Below are 13,648 nucleotides of genomic sequence, written 5' to 3'. Positions count from 1 at the left end.
CCTGGCTAAAACGTCAAGGTGTGACTGGGCCTTAACTAAGACATCATCCTAGATCAAAAATTTCAACGGATTCATGATCAGCGTGAAAAGTGGCCATAAAAAAACACTCCTTTTAACGGGACAACAGAGAAAAAGTCGATGTGTGCCCAACCCTAATATTACATGCCCGAGTAAGCCATAATTATCAAATTTTACCTAAAAAGTGGTTAAATTTGGCGGCCATTTTGAATTTTTGCATTTTACCAACCAAAGACATCATCCTATGTCAAAAAGTTCAACAGATTCGTGATCAGCATGAAATTTGGCCATAAAAAACACTCCTTTCAAAAAAAGTATGGTTGTATGCCCAACCCTACTTACAACTACTGTATAATGGCGTATTGGCAGCGTCTAGGGAAATTGGTATATAAAAATTACCCCCGTGTGGGGGTGATGGTCATCTCTATAATACCACAAGTTCTCAATGTTCAGTTATGACCGAAGACTACTGCGCAGTTCTACTGCGCAGCTCGAACTGCGCAGTTTGGTTAAAGATTACTCGGCATTTGGCGCGCGCACGCACGAAATTATATTTTGAAAATAAATGCCGACGTTTACATTTCGGGTTTTGAAACTTTTGCACCTTCGGCGGAAAATGTATAAATATACAAGGTCAGCTGCTATGCAATGACACCATTCACTAACTTTTACCATCCCCAGTAGAGAATATATAGCCTCCTGAAGGTAGGGCAGTTTTTGCAAACTTTGAAGTCACATGACGCGAAAACGAAAGTGAAATTCGAAAATCCGTCCCGACCAAATTTAGATATTGTCCCATACATTCATATGCCACAATTTAAATTCAAGATCGCTTGAGAAATGTAGGAGGAGATAGATTTTGAAAATCGTCATTTTCGCATTTTTTGCCAAATTTGAAGTCACGTGACACGAAAACGAAAGCGAATATTGAAAATCCGGCCTGACCAAATTTAGATATTGTCCCATAAATTCATATGCTACAATCAAATTCAAGATCACTTGAGAAATGGCGGAGGAGATAGAATTTGAAAATCGTCATTTTCGCAACTTCAAAGGCCTCGTGATCTTGACCTTGGCCTTCGGTGACCTTGAAAGTCATACCATCGTGTACGTCTCATCGACTTCTATCAGGATCACTAATGACCAGATCTCCCGCTTCAACTTCATTGTGAACGGATGGATCGAAGGACATCGACACCCATATTATTAGGTCATGCTCGAAGAGATGACCTAAAAATGGGGTTCACACAGGAGGAACCCGTCAGTGTTCCAGACTCCATGGTTTTTTTTTCTTTTCTTTGGCATGATGGTGATGTTGACACTTCGATTTCTAGTGCGGTTATGATATAAATTGTTGAGTGGCAGCCTATTAATTATATTATATTATAACCACACTAGAAATCGAAGTCTCATGCCAAAGAAAAAAAATAAAAATAAACCATGGAGTCTGGAACCCTGAGGCTAAACATTACCACGACGTGTTTCGACTTATGAGTAACTTCCAAGTAACGTGTGTCGACATGTGTCAACGATCGCGTAACGTGCCTACAACACGTTACTCATAGGTTAGAAATAAGTTTCGGGTATGCTAAACATTACCTCGACGTGTTTCGACGTATGAGTAACTTACAAGTAACGTGTGTCGACGTGTGTCAACGATCGTGTAACGTGCCTACAACTTATGGCCAGCGTATGCGGAACGTGTGAGTCATACGCTTGCATACGTCGAAAATTTTTGTGCATGTTAAAATTTGTCGACGAGCTCGGCGTACTACGACGTATGCCAGCGTACTACGACGTATGCCAGCGTGCTCTTAACGTATACAAAACTTACCCATAACGTATTCGACGTGTGCCAGCGTTTTAGACAAATTTTTCGTACGTCGGCATACGCTGGCTAAATCGTCAAGGTGTGAAAGCGGCTTTAGTGTGAGTATAAAACTTATGGAAGACAGTGATATCTCCAAAGTGCTTCTTTCGTCGAAGTTTGTCACGAAGTAGTGTAGCTTTTGACTGTCACTCCCTATGCACACAGAAAATAATTGTATCTGTCCATCAACATTGACGTGTCAAAGGCCTTTCCACCATCCAGGTCAGCAGAGATATCTTCAGCCAATTTTTTGAATGCTGTATCATAAGAAGTTTCTTGTCTCCCTTCATGGAAGCCAGCAAACTGCATATTAGCATATTAACTGCATATGAGGCATGGCAAGCTCTGTGATATCTTGCTTCAGCTGCAATTACACCATTACTGACAGCACCAGTGATCTGCAGCATGTCCTCATTGCCCTTTGTGGTTGCTGTTTGCACAATTGTTTCACAGGCTTGGAAATTACTGACCTTGCTAATCTCCTTAATCCTTTTGTGTGTTTTCCTCTTGCTGAAGAGTCACATAGTTCAGTCAGTGGACGTTGGCAGGGACCTCGACACCCTGGAGGTCTCTGTTGAACTTGGGCCAGATTGTGTGCTAATGGTATAGATACTTCTGATGGTGTCGATGAGGATTCAGATCTTCTGTACATGTAATGCAGGTTTTACGTTCGACGTTTTACACTTACCGATTTCAGATGCTCGTCTACTTCATCTCCTCGGAGTTCCCATGCTGCAACAAGTGTTTGTATGGAGGTATTTCTGGCTTTTCTCAGTCTCACTTAAATCCATCTGATAAATTATGCACTTGTGAAAGTTTGTCAGCTTCTTTCTTTTTACAGGTATCAGGTCCAAGACCTCCTTACTCTCTGGAATGGCCATTGTTACAGTTGGCTGGTGGGGTTTCTTTCAGATGTTCAATCTGGAATGACACAAAAAGCACCAATGTTAACCCACAGCATTTTTTCCTATCCTCATTATAAACATGGCATTTTCAATGTTTTTTTTTATTAAATTATCCAGTCAACAAGAAATTCATAGAAACCCTAAAAATGGACTAAAACAGTAAAACGTATATTTTGTTGATAATCCAGAAGCAAGGACCTGAGAAAAATGAAATCGTTCAACACCCACTCCAGAAAAGATTTGATTTGACTGGATGGTTTACTCTGAAGGATGAGCAAGGGCCTAAAATGTCCATGACCACTGAGGGATGATATGTGGGGGGTATTTCTTTCTTTTTGATGCATTGACAGTGTTGACAAGTAAATGTAACCTTATGTTCTGATATATCTCCATTTCAGAGCCTTGTACGAAAACGATTTGTTTGTGATTTTTACCTCTTGTGGTTGTATAGTCCAATGAATCTTAATATTGTTGTATGTATTCTTCCAGATAACTATATAATACAAAGCCAATGATTCCTCAATATTGAAAATTGGTTGAGCCTGGACAAAAATATTCACATTTCCCTTACCCCCCCCCCCTCCCCATTTAGCGGCTTGCAGTGACGGACCCTTGGCATGTAGAATTTTAAGGATACCACAATTTGAAACCTCATACCACCTCGAGATGTTCTCGAGGGTCTATTCTAACACCCTATCAAGTCAAACCTTTTCTGTTGGGAGTGTTTTACGACTTTCATAATTTGGCCTCATATGAGTAATGGCTCCTGGACTAAAGTTCTCCTCTTGGTCCAAAGCCAACATACTTTCCTTAAAGTTTAAACCATCATAAAATCAAGTACATGTTATTTTTCTATTCAAATGAATCTCCTAACAGCACAAGTCTTATTTAAATTGATAATATCACCATTACTAAAGTTCACTCAGATAAACTTTTAGGACTCATCATTGATGATAAACTCACCTGGTCTGACCACATCTCCTTTGTCTCTAAAACTGTTTCTCTTCACAAAGGTATTTTATCTCGATTACATTAATTTCTGTCCTCAATCACTTTAATTTTTCTTTACAATACTCAAGTTTTACCAATCCTCTCTTCTTGTAATATTGACATGTCCAGGGGGTTTGCCCCTACCTGGATGGATAGTTGAACGATTTCTCTTCGAGGTTTACAGCCGAGATACTCGGGAGATTATGGCGTGCACGGGACGGGAGGGCGGCGAGCATGGAGGCACAGCACAAGGGAGTTTACACTCGAACCCACGACAAAAAAACAACACAAGCAACTTAAATAAATACGGGGTTTAATGTAAATAAATCAAATATTTACAACGGCAATAATTCAAAACGGGATAATAATGGAACATGAGGTAAACGAAATCTAATTTTGAGGTGCCTCCACACAGACTTTAATAGAGACAAGCGGCAGAATAATAAAAGAAAAATCCCTCCTTTATCCAAGCACTTAGCTGTGTGCCCAGGGATGAGTTTCGGAAACTTGAAGGTCACCAAACCGCGTCGTCACTGGGTGGGAAAATGCGCCCAAAATGGCACCCAGCTGCTCTCTGGACAGGAAACGTACAGGAGGCAATTCGGGCGGCGATACTCAACACCAGGGCTCAGAATTCGCCGTGCAACTTCTTTCATCAATCACACTTGCCGATGCTGCTGCTCTGCAAAATGGCGCCATCTCTCTCTCCGATGGCACAACACGAGGCTTCGAAGCTGGTCTCGTATGGCCCAGCCAATAGTCAATGGCCAGCATCTTGCTCCTCCACACGAGCCAATTTGGCTCAGTATGAACATAATAATCATGCAGTCTTTTTCACTGTGTCACGGGGGAAGCCAGCTGTAACGCTCTTCTCTTTCAAACGCCGATCCTGCCTCTCTTGCTTCTGTCCTGCTCCGAACCTCTTGTCCCGCTACAAACCTCTTGTCCTGACTGCGATCCAAACTTAACTAACTCTCCTCCATTCTGACATCATGCCCATCAATCATCCACTCCAGGGGCGTGGTTTGCCAGTTGTCATCCTAGGGGCAAGATTTCTTGCCTGCTTGGACATGCAGCTCGGTTGTTGTTGTCTTAAGGGCGTAATACCTTTTTATTGCCGGTCTTGACATGCAAAAATATAGGAGAAGGTCACAGGGGGCAATCACATACTGGGAGAAATTATCCTTAAACCCTATCTAATTTTACACAGCACCACCGCCCCCCCCCCCCCATGTGGTGAAACAGAACACTTAAGCTCACAGTTTCCCTACTTAATTTACATTGAGATGTCTCCTACATATCCATAGACCAAGCTACTCTACACACTCCTATCTTTCCTATCAAATTCCTCCATCTACCCCACAAACATTGCAATATTGTACGGGCATGCAGCAGCAACAATAAGCTTCATTCACTCATTGTTACTCAAAAAGGAGCATTGGGGATTTGTACCTTCTCTCATCCTCGAGACCACACTGAACCTCTTTTCACGACACTCAACACTGACACTTAATGATATAACAAATTGCATGCAGGGATATTCATGTATAGGTACCCAAATGCTCATAATCTTCTTCCCTGCATACTTTCTGCGAACTGAACAGATTCAAATGTTCCAACAATAATTTTCTCACATCCCAATATGTAGGTCTATAGCAGAAAATTTTATCCCAAATGATGTTTAAACAATTCTTGTATTTCAGTATTTTGTCCATTCTTGTGTTTGCTTTTGCTCATCGTCTTACTAATGCTTTTTCTCATCATCTTTCACATCGTCTTTCTCATCATCTTTCTAATCACCTTTCTCATCACCTTTCTCATAGTCTTGCTCATAGTCTTGCTCATAGTCTCTATAGACTCTAAGAGTGAGTGGGTCCCATTGTCCGGCTCTCTGTCCATACGTCCATTAACATTTGACTAAAACATCTTCTGTCCACATGAGAAGACGATTAGAAAGACAATGAGAAAGACATACACAAATATTGTGGAAATAGAAAGACCATTTCCACAATATTTGTGTATGTTGTAAATCAGTGAGCCATAAATGTGTGAGCATCCCAATAATGACTCAGCTTTTGTGTCATGTGTTTTTATAGGGTCGCATACTTTCTGTGGAACGTGGAATGGAACTGCTACAAAGAGGTCTTGACCGAAAGGTCAGCTGTGGAGCATGTCGAGATTCGTTACCTGCACATTTGGCACCTCGTTGGCTCCCAATGGCTCGACTTCGATCCAGATTCCATCCTCGTCAAGGTGGCAGCAGATCAAAGAACAGGTTTCCAGGCAGCAGATTTGGCCCAAAAGCAAACAGGACAACAAGCAGTGTGTAAGGTCTTGCTCCTCTCATGTGCTTGCCATCTCAATTGTCTTAACATTTGATTTGTGATTATTCATTTTCTACTCACTTTCTCTGGAATAACTTTATACCTCAGATAGGTCAATATGCCCTGTGATCTGTTTCAAGCAAACACCTGTACAAATAACATAATTCCAAGTTAGGCCTTAGTTATTTTATAACTTGGTTTACGGATCCGCCGACGGTATATTTGCTGAAATGAAATATAAATATGAAACACATTTTTAGCCTTTTATATTTATAAATTTCCTGCCGAAGGTGCAAAAGTTTCAAAACCTGAAATATAAATGTCGGCATTTATTTTCAAAATATAATTTCGTGCGTGAGCGCTAAAATGCCGAGTCACCTTTAACCGAGCTGCTGCACAGTCGTCTTCGATCATGGCATCTGAGCAGTGGCCTGCGTGGTTCAGATTGACTGTTGTTTCTGGGGAGAAAGTGATTGTTTGTTGTTGTTTTTTATTTTTATTTTTTTAATACCTTGTCGAGGCTCGTGTGAGAGCTAACACACAACGCACATCATGGGGAACACGAGACAAGAGAGGAGGGGAGTGGGAAGGACAAAACAGTGGGGAACAGAGACATTAGGAGATCTGTGGAAGGGAGAGGGATGGGACGGGGAACATGGGGAATAGAAGATGGACATTACAGGGACTTTCAGGAAGGAAAGCAGGGAATTTGAAGGAGGTGGGCTTGGGTGGATTATCGGGGGTAAAAATATCGAGGATTTGGATGGGGGATGATAAGAGGTGGTGGTGAACAGCTGTTTTGAAGGCCTGGAGGGAAGAATGGGAATGAATAGAGTGAGGAAGTTTATTCCAAAGGCAGGAAAAAAGAGGAATGAAAGAGTGAAGGTGAGCAGTGATTCGTGATTTTGGTAGTTTTACCAGAAGGGGGTTGTTGGCGGACCTTGAGCGCCTGTGGAAATGTGGTGGGGACAAATCGCAGAGAGAGCTGGGGGGGGGGCGAGGCTGGAGAGGAGACGGTAGAAGACAGAAAGACCACCGACCAACCTGCGGTGAATGAGTGAGAGGCCCAAAGACTCAGCCTCATTGCGGGAGATGCCAATGATCCGAAATGCCTTGGTTTCTACAGCGTGAAGCCGAGAAAGGTGGGAGGCAGGAGCACCAGCCCAGAGTGGAGAGCAGTACTCCATCAGGCTGTGGACAAAAGCTTTGTAAGTGGTCAGGAGCTCAGGTGGGCCAAGGAAGGACTTTGCACGATGGAGGATTCCCAATTGGCGACTGGCTTTAGAGGTGAGGTTTGAAATGTGGCTTTCCCAGGAATGGTCATGGCAGATAGTGAGACCCAGAAGCTTGAAAGAAAGGACTTCTTCCAGAGGATTGTTGAGAAAGTGGATGGGGGGATTTTCTAAATGGTCCTTTCGAAGAGACATTGTGAGAGTGTGAGGTTTGTCTGGATTGAAAGATATGTTCCACGTGTTGGACCAGTTTGTGATTTTAGCCAGATCTGCAGTGAGCGAAGAAGCTGCTGCTTGCCGGTCTGAGGGATGACCGATGGTACGGCAGAGGGTGGAGTCATCAGCAAAGAGATATAGAGGATTTTCCAGAGAGTTGGAGAGATCATTGATGAAAAAAAAAAAAAACAGAGCCCAGAATGCTACCTTGAGGAACTCCAGCCTGGACAGGAAGAGGGGATGAAAGAACTCCATTTTGGGCCACACGGTGACTGTGACAGGAGAGGAAGTCTGCGAGCCATGAGTTGTTAAGAAGTATGTCAGCAGTATAAATTTGAGTGACTGTATTGGTGATTTAATCACGCAACATCTTGACGACGAATATTCTGGCCAAACTATTGCATCAATTCAGTGCAGCAGCAGGGATGATTCGCACGCTACTCTCGATCGTGCCGATTTTGTTTCCATCGAAAGTTGTACACCGATGTTCGTATTGAAAGATTTCGGTGCCAAGTACATCAAAGTTTCCCTGCGAGATGTGTGAGCATCCCAATAATGACTCAGCTTTTGTGTCATGTGTTTTTATAGGGTCGCATACTTTCTGTGGAACGTGGAATGGACTGGCTGATATATCAGACTGGCTGATATTCAGCCTTCAACGGACCAGAAATCAGCCTTTGATGTGCTCATGGGGATGGGGGGACGGTATGATCAGATGCCCACTGAAAACTAAGCTGGTTATGGCTCTGATTGACCGTTTTGAGCATGTTGACTCCGAGTAGATACATTTTTTTAATCATATCCAGCACTATGCACTGGTGTGCATGCACACATCTACGACTTGGACAGTAATTTTCTCAGCATTGTTTCCATTTGTTTGATGATCCAACAGGTTCCTATAACAAAAACATGCCAGACTATGTTGTAGCAAGGACAAATGTGTCCAAGAGCAGCGTCCTAATGGTTTTGTCGGCTAAAAAATAAAATAAAATTTAAAAAAAACTTCCGATATTTCGTCACGTGCCTTGATTAAGCCAATAGCTAGACCCGTCATAGTGTATTTACGTATTTACGAAATATAGTGTATTTACGAAATAAATAATGTATTTACGAATTTACAATACATTAAATGGAATAATCTTTAAATAGTAACGTGAACTTTTCGAAACTTTAAAGCAAATGTCCGAATATATTTAAAAGTTCATGATAGACGCTCTCAAAAGGCACCGTCTATGTGACGATGTGTACAGGTGCTTAGTATTTAAGGCGATCCGGATCGTGTTATTAAAGAGCCGAGTCCGAATATAAAGGTTTTGTCTTCACAAGAAGAAGAAGAACAACAACAACAACACCGAGCGTTCTTAGAGCAGCGTTCGCTACGCGAGACGGATTGAAAGACATGTTTTAATCCTTCTTAATTGTTTTTCAAATCAGATGATACAGTGAACAATGGCATCCTGCATTTGAATGGCTTTCCATCTTCAATGTTTTCTTAGATCCTCCTGGTTCGGGATTTATATCCCCCCCCCCAACCTACCCTTGTTAGTCCATGGGCCCAGGCCAGAAATTCCACTTGTCGGTACCATCTAAGGAAACCAATCCGAGTTATTTTTGAATCGGCGTATATATATATATATATATATATATATATATATATATATATATATATATATATATATATATATATATATATATGTATATGTATATATATATATGTATATATATATATATATATATGTATATGTATATATATATATATATATATATATATATATATATATATATATATCATATTTTGATGTGATAACCATTGCAGACTGGCAGCTTATTGGTAGTTATCATCTCTGGAATGTACCCACCCTCCGCATAATGAAAGCAAAAAGGCAAACAAATCTGGATATCCTAAGCTGTTATTGAATGATATTACCTTCATGGGATGTGTCGATAGTCCATTGTGTGATTTTCCCTCAAAACGTCAATATCTCAGAATGGTAAAATGATAAAAATGCAAAATACATACACGAAGCTGCTCTTCTGGAACGGTTATCGCATATTGAAATAATCATATAGTCCCTACCAATAACTTAGTAGCCCTAAAGTTTGGTTTCCCAGATGGTACCGATATATGCCTGGACCCATGGACTATGTCTTTTCCATGGAACATCCAAAAAAAAAATCATAAAAATATATAATTTCTAAAAATTGAAATTATATTTATATTTATATTTCGACCTACCGACCCTACATTTTAACTGAAGATCTGCGTAAACCAAGTTATAAAATAACTAAGGCCTTATCCCAGATATGAGGGTTAATCAGTAAGTATACTAGCAGGAACCTGCGGAAATTCCACGCAATGTAAAATGTGACTCCTAGTCCTCAACTCCCCAACCCAACCCAAAGTACTCAACCCTCGTTCCTCAAGATCTACCACAGCACCCCTTCCCCCCCCCCCCGAATTCCAATTCTTCAAACACTTCACATGCTTTCTTCAAATCCCCTCCCTCCTGCAAGTCTTCAAACCTCCTACTCCCAACCACAAGTCTCTGTCCCCTCTCTTCCACCCCTATACCCCAACTCTTTGTGCTTCCCCCCCCCCACCCCTCATCCCAAGTTTTCATGCCCTCACCAGGACAAGTGTTCAAACCCCTCACCATTACATGTCTTCAAACCCCCCTTCAAGCTATCAACCAAAATCATTACTCTGCACACCATACAAGTTGTTTGAGGGTCTTCTGCAAAACCGTATTTCATCGCAAGTTGAGCCTTCCATACCAGTGGAACAGGCAAGATTCAGACAAGGGATTTTGCTCTGTGGATTAGATCCTGGCTTTAACGATGTACATTGAAGCTGGATACCAACAATCTCTCAAGAGTGGTGTTGCCTTGATAGCTCTGTTAGCAGATTATGTATGACACAGTTTGGAGACATGGGCTCCTTCTCAAGACAGCAAAGCTTCCTCCCTGCCATGCAACCATGCGAGTAATTGCATGTATGTTTAGCAACCGTCATTTCAGAGTCTTACTGAGGATATGACCAGTGCACCAAGAACTCTGAATGATGGTCTTCCCCAAGGATCAGTGTTCGCCCCGATGCTGTTCAACAAATATACAGTATAATCAAATGGACGACCAAGAAGGAACTCGAAGAATATGTGACCTACCTGTGACTACTTCACAAAAGTTTGCTTATCCTGATGATCTTGCTCCTGCCCACCAATCATGCAATCTTGAAGATGTGAACAGAGTTCTTACCAAAGACTTCAAGGTTTTGGAGGAGTATTTCACGAAATAGAGACTCTGTCCCAATCCATCAAAAAACTAGTTACTGCTTTCCATCTGAGCAATTGCCTGGCTCATGCCAAACTAGATGTTTCCTTCTGTGGTAAGTCAGTCCAAAATGAACCAAACCAAAGTCCTACATGTCCTGCATGCAAAGGAGATTCAATGGGTCCATTGCAGAACTACACAGGGCCACTGATGCTGCAATCGAATGGTTCTCATTACTAGATCTTCATTTATAATTATCTTCAAGATCGTATGAAAAAAGAAGAAGAGCAAGGATACACGGGTAACTTATGCACAGCAGGAGGCCATTCAGCCTATCATTTCATTTCATTCATTAATTATTTATCCGAAATAAGCTCAAAGAGTGAGTGGGCCCCAGTGTCCGGCTCTCTGTCCATACGTCCATTAACATTTGACTAAAACAACTTCCAACCAAGATGGCCAAAATTTGGCATGATGCATCAGGACAGCAAGGTCTCAAGGGTTTGTGCTCCCCATCCCATGCACCCCCTACAAGGGGGAGTTTTCTTGTGTTGTTCTTTAGTTTTCTTGTGTGTTTAGTTTTTCTTGTGTTGTTTAGAGTTTTTTTTGTGTTTAGTTTTTTTAGGTTATTGTTGTTTAGTTTATAGCTCACCTGGAACGTAGTTCCGGGGATTATAGGACTGAGCTCGTCCGTTTGTCTGTCCATCCACAAATACTTGCAACTTCTTCTCTGAGACTACACATATGATTTCGATGAAACTTTACCACAAACTTCATCAACCTGGATGGATGAACCAAAGTTTGTTCATGCCATTAAAAAAATTGGGCACGATTGGGGTCAATGGGGTTGTCCCCCAAAAGAGGTATTTGCTTTCTTCTCAGAAACTATACATGCAATTCCGATGAAACTTGACCACAACCTTCATCACTCGTGATGTACCAAAGTTTGTTCATTGCATTAAAAAAAAAAGCATTGGGGTCTGAGGGGGTCTACAGAGGGAGTTTATGGGGAGGTTTCCCACCCAAAAGAGGTATTTGCTTTCTTCTCAGAATCGACATGCACAATTCCGATGAAACTTGACTACAACCTTCATCAACCATGACGCACCAAAGTTTGTTCACGACATTTAAAAAATCAGGGTGTAAGGGGGTGTAAGGAGGGTTGCACCCCATAATATGTGACTGCTTTCTTCTCCGAAATGACACACACAATTTCAATGAAACTTGACCATAACCTTCATCACCTGTGATGTAGAAATTTTGTTCACACTATTAAAAATAAAAGAAAATCGGGGTCTCAGGGTTTCGACAGGAGGGAGGAGATTTCCCCCCCCCCATCACCCCAAAATTGGGTCTGAGGGGTTCCCCCAAAATATGTATTTGCTTTCTTCTCCAAAAGTACACACACCATTTGGATAAAACTTAATCGCAACCTTTATCACCCGTGATGTGCCAAAGTTTGTTCACGGAATTACAAAAAAAAAATTTTTAAATCCAGAGGTATTTACTTTCTTCTCCTTTACATATTTTGTGGTTCCCTGGTTATCTTATCCAGCCGCGACAGGGTGAGCGCCCAGGTCAGGTGTGGGAGCATGTGCCGGAACAGTGCGACGATGCGTCCACTTTACACCAGTACACAAGGTGCTTCCATCTGGCCATCCCCCAGGCAAGTGCCTGGCCCATCCCCATCTCCTTGGTATGCTGATCAACCAAGAATGAGGCACGTGGTCAGCCCATTGGCCTCCTCCACTCACGAGGCTCCCTCGCTGAGAGAATCTGGTGAGCAGGATCAGCTTCAGGAAAACGAGCCACATATCCAAACAGCCACAGCTGACGCTCATGGACTACATAGGTAACAAATCCCATTTGAGTCTCTCTCAGCAACCGCTCATTAGACACAAAGTCTGACCAATGGTAGCCAATGATTCTTTGAAGAGACCTGGTACCGAAAAAGTTAAGTCTCCATCTCAGATCCCTGATCAGAGTCCAAGTCTCACATCTATTGAGCAAGACTGAAAGCACCAAGGACCTGAGGACTCGGACTTTCGTCCTCCTGCACAGATACCGACAGCGCCACACCCCATGCTCCAGTGAATCCATGACTCCCCAGGCCCGACCGAGACGTCTATTGACCTCTGACTCACAGCCAGCAGAGACATGAATATCACTGCCAAGGTAAGTGTAACCTCAACATTTCTGTGACCTCAACATCCTCACCACAAACAGGTACAGACAAGATAGCAGCATTGAAGATGTCATTGAAAGCCTAGATCTTAGTTTCGACCCAGGAATCCTGTAATCCCAGTGGCTCCGACTCCTCATTCAGCACCTCGAGGGCACCCAAAAGTATATGCAGAGTCTCTGCAAAGATGACTGCATCGTCTGTGAAATCAAGGTCAGAAATCTTGACATTCCCAAACGATGCACTGCAGCTTGATCTCTCCGACATCCTCCCCATATTCCAGTCCATACAAGTGCTTAAAAGTGTGGGGGCCAGTACACACCCCTGACGAACTCCAGTAACAAATGCAAATGAGTCAGAGATGGAATCACCATATCTCACAGCACTCTCAGTACCAGAGTATAGTTCAGACATCAGATTTATCAGTTTTGGTGGCACCCCATGAAGACCAAGAGTCCTCCAGAGGGCATCCCAATTCACTGAATCAAACGTTTTGCAGAGATCAACATGGGCTGCAAACAGCCCCTGCCGATACTCTCGTCTGTGTTCGGTGAGGACCCGAAGAGCAATGATATGTTCAGTCATTGACCTCGTTGGTGTAAAGCCTGACTGCTCTGGGCGCTGGTGCTCAAGCAGATGGT

At 42.4% G+C, this 13,648-nt stretch overlaps 1 protein-coding gene across 1 annotated transcript in view; it reads left to right on the top strand.

The window, feature by feature from the left end:
• The window catches only part of LOC147024520 (olfactomedin-like protein 3A), a 59,784-nt gene that overhangs the window by 39,868 nt on the left and 6,268 nt on the right, over positions 1-13,648 (top strand). Inside the window, exon 3 of the mRNA XM_085884526.1 lies at positions 5,880-6,109. Coding sequence (XP_085740652.1) covers positions 5,880-6,109 — 230 coding nt within the window. The remainder of the gene's footprint in view (positions 1-5,879; positions 6,110-13,648) is intronic.

This window comes from Eptatretus burgeri, chromosome 6 (assembly GCF_056783735.1).
Source record: "Eptatretus burgeri isolate ZD-2024b chromosome 6, Ebu_testis_v1, whole genome shotgun sequence".
In the NCBI taxonomy this organism is placed as follows: Eukaryota; Metazoa; Chordata; class Myxini; order Myxiniformes; family Myxinidae; genus Eptatretus; species Eptatretus burgeri.
The sequence above is the reverse complement of the archived record's forward strand: the minus strand, read 5'-3'. Positions and strand labels throughout refer to the sequence as shown.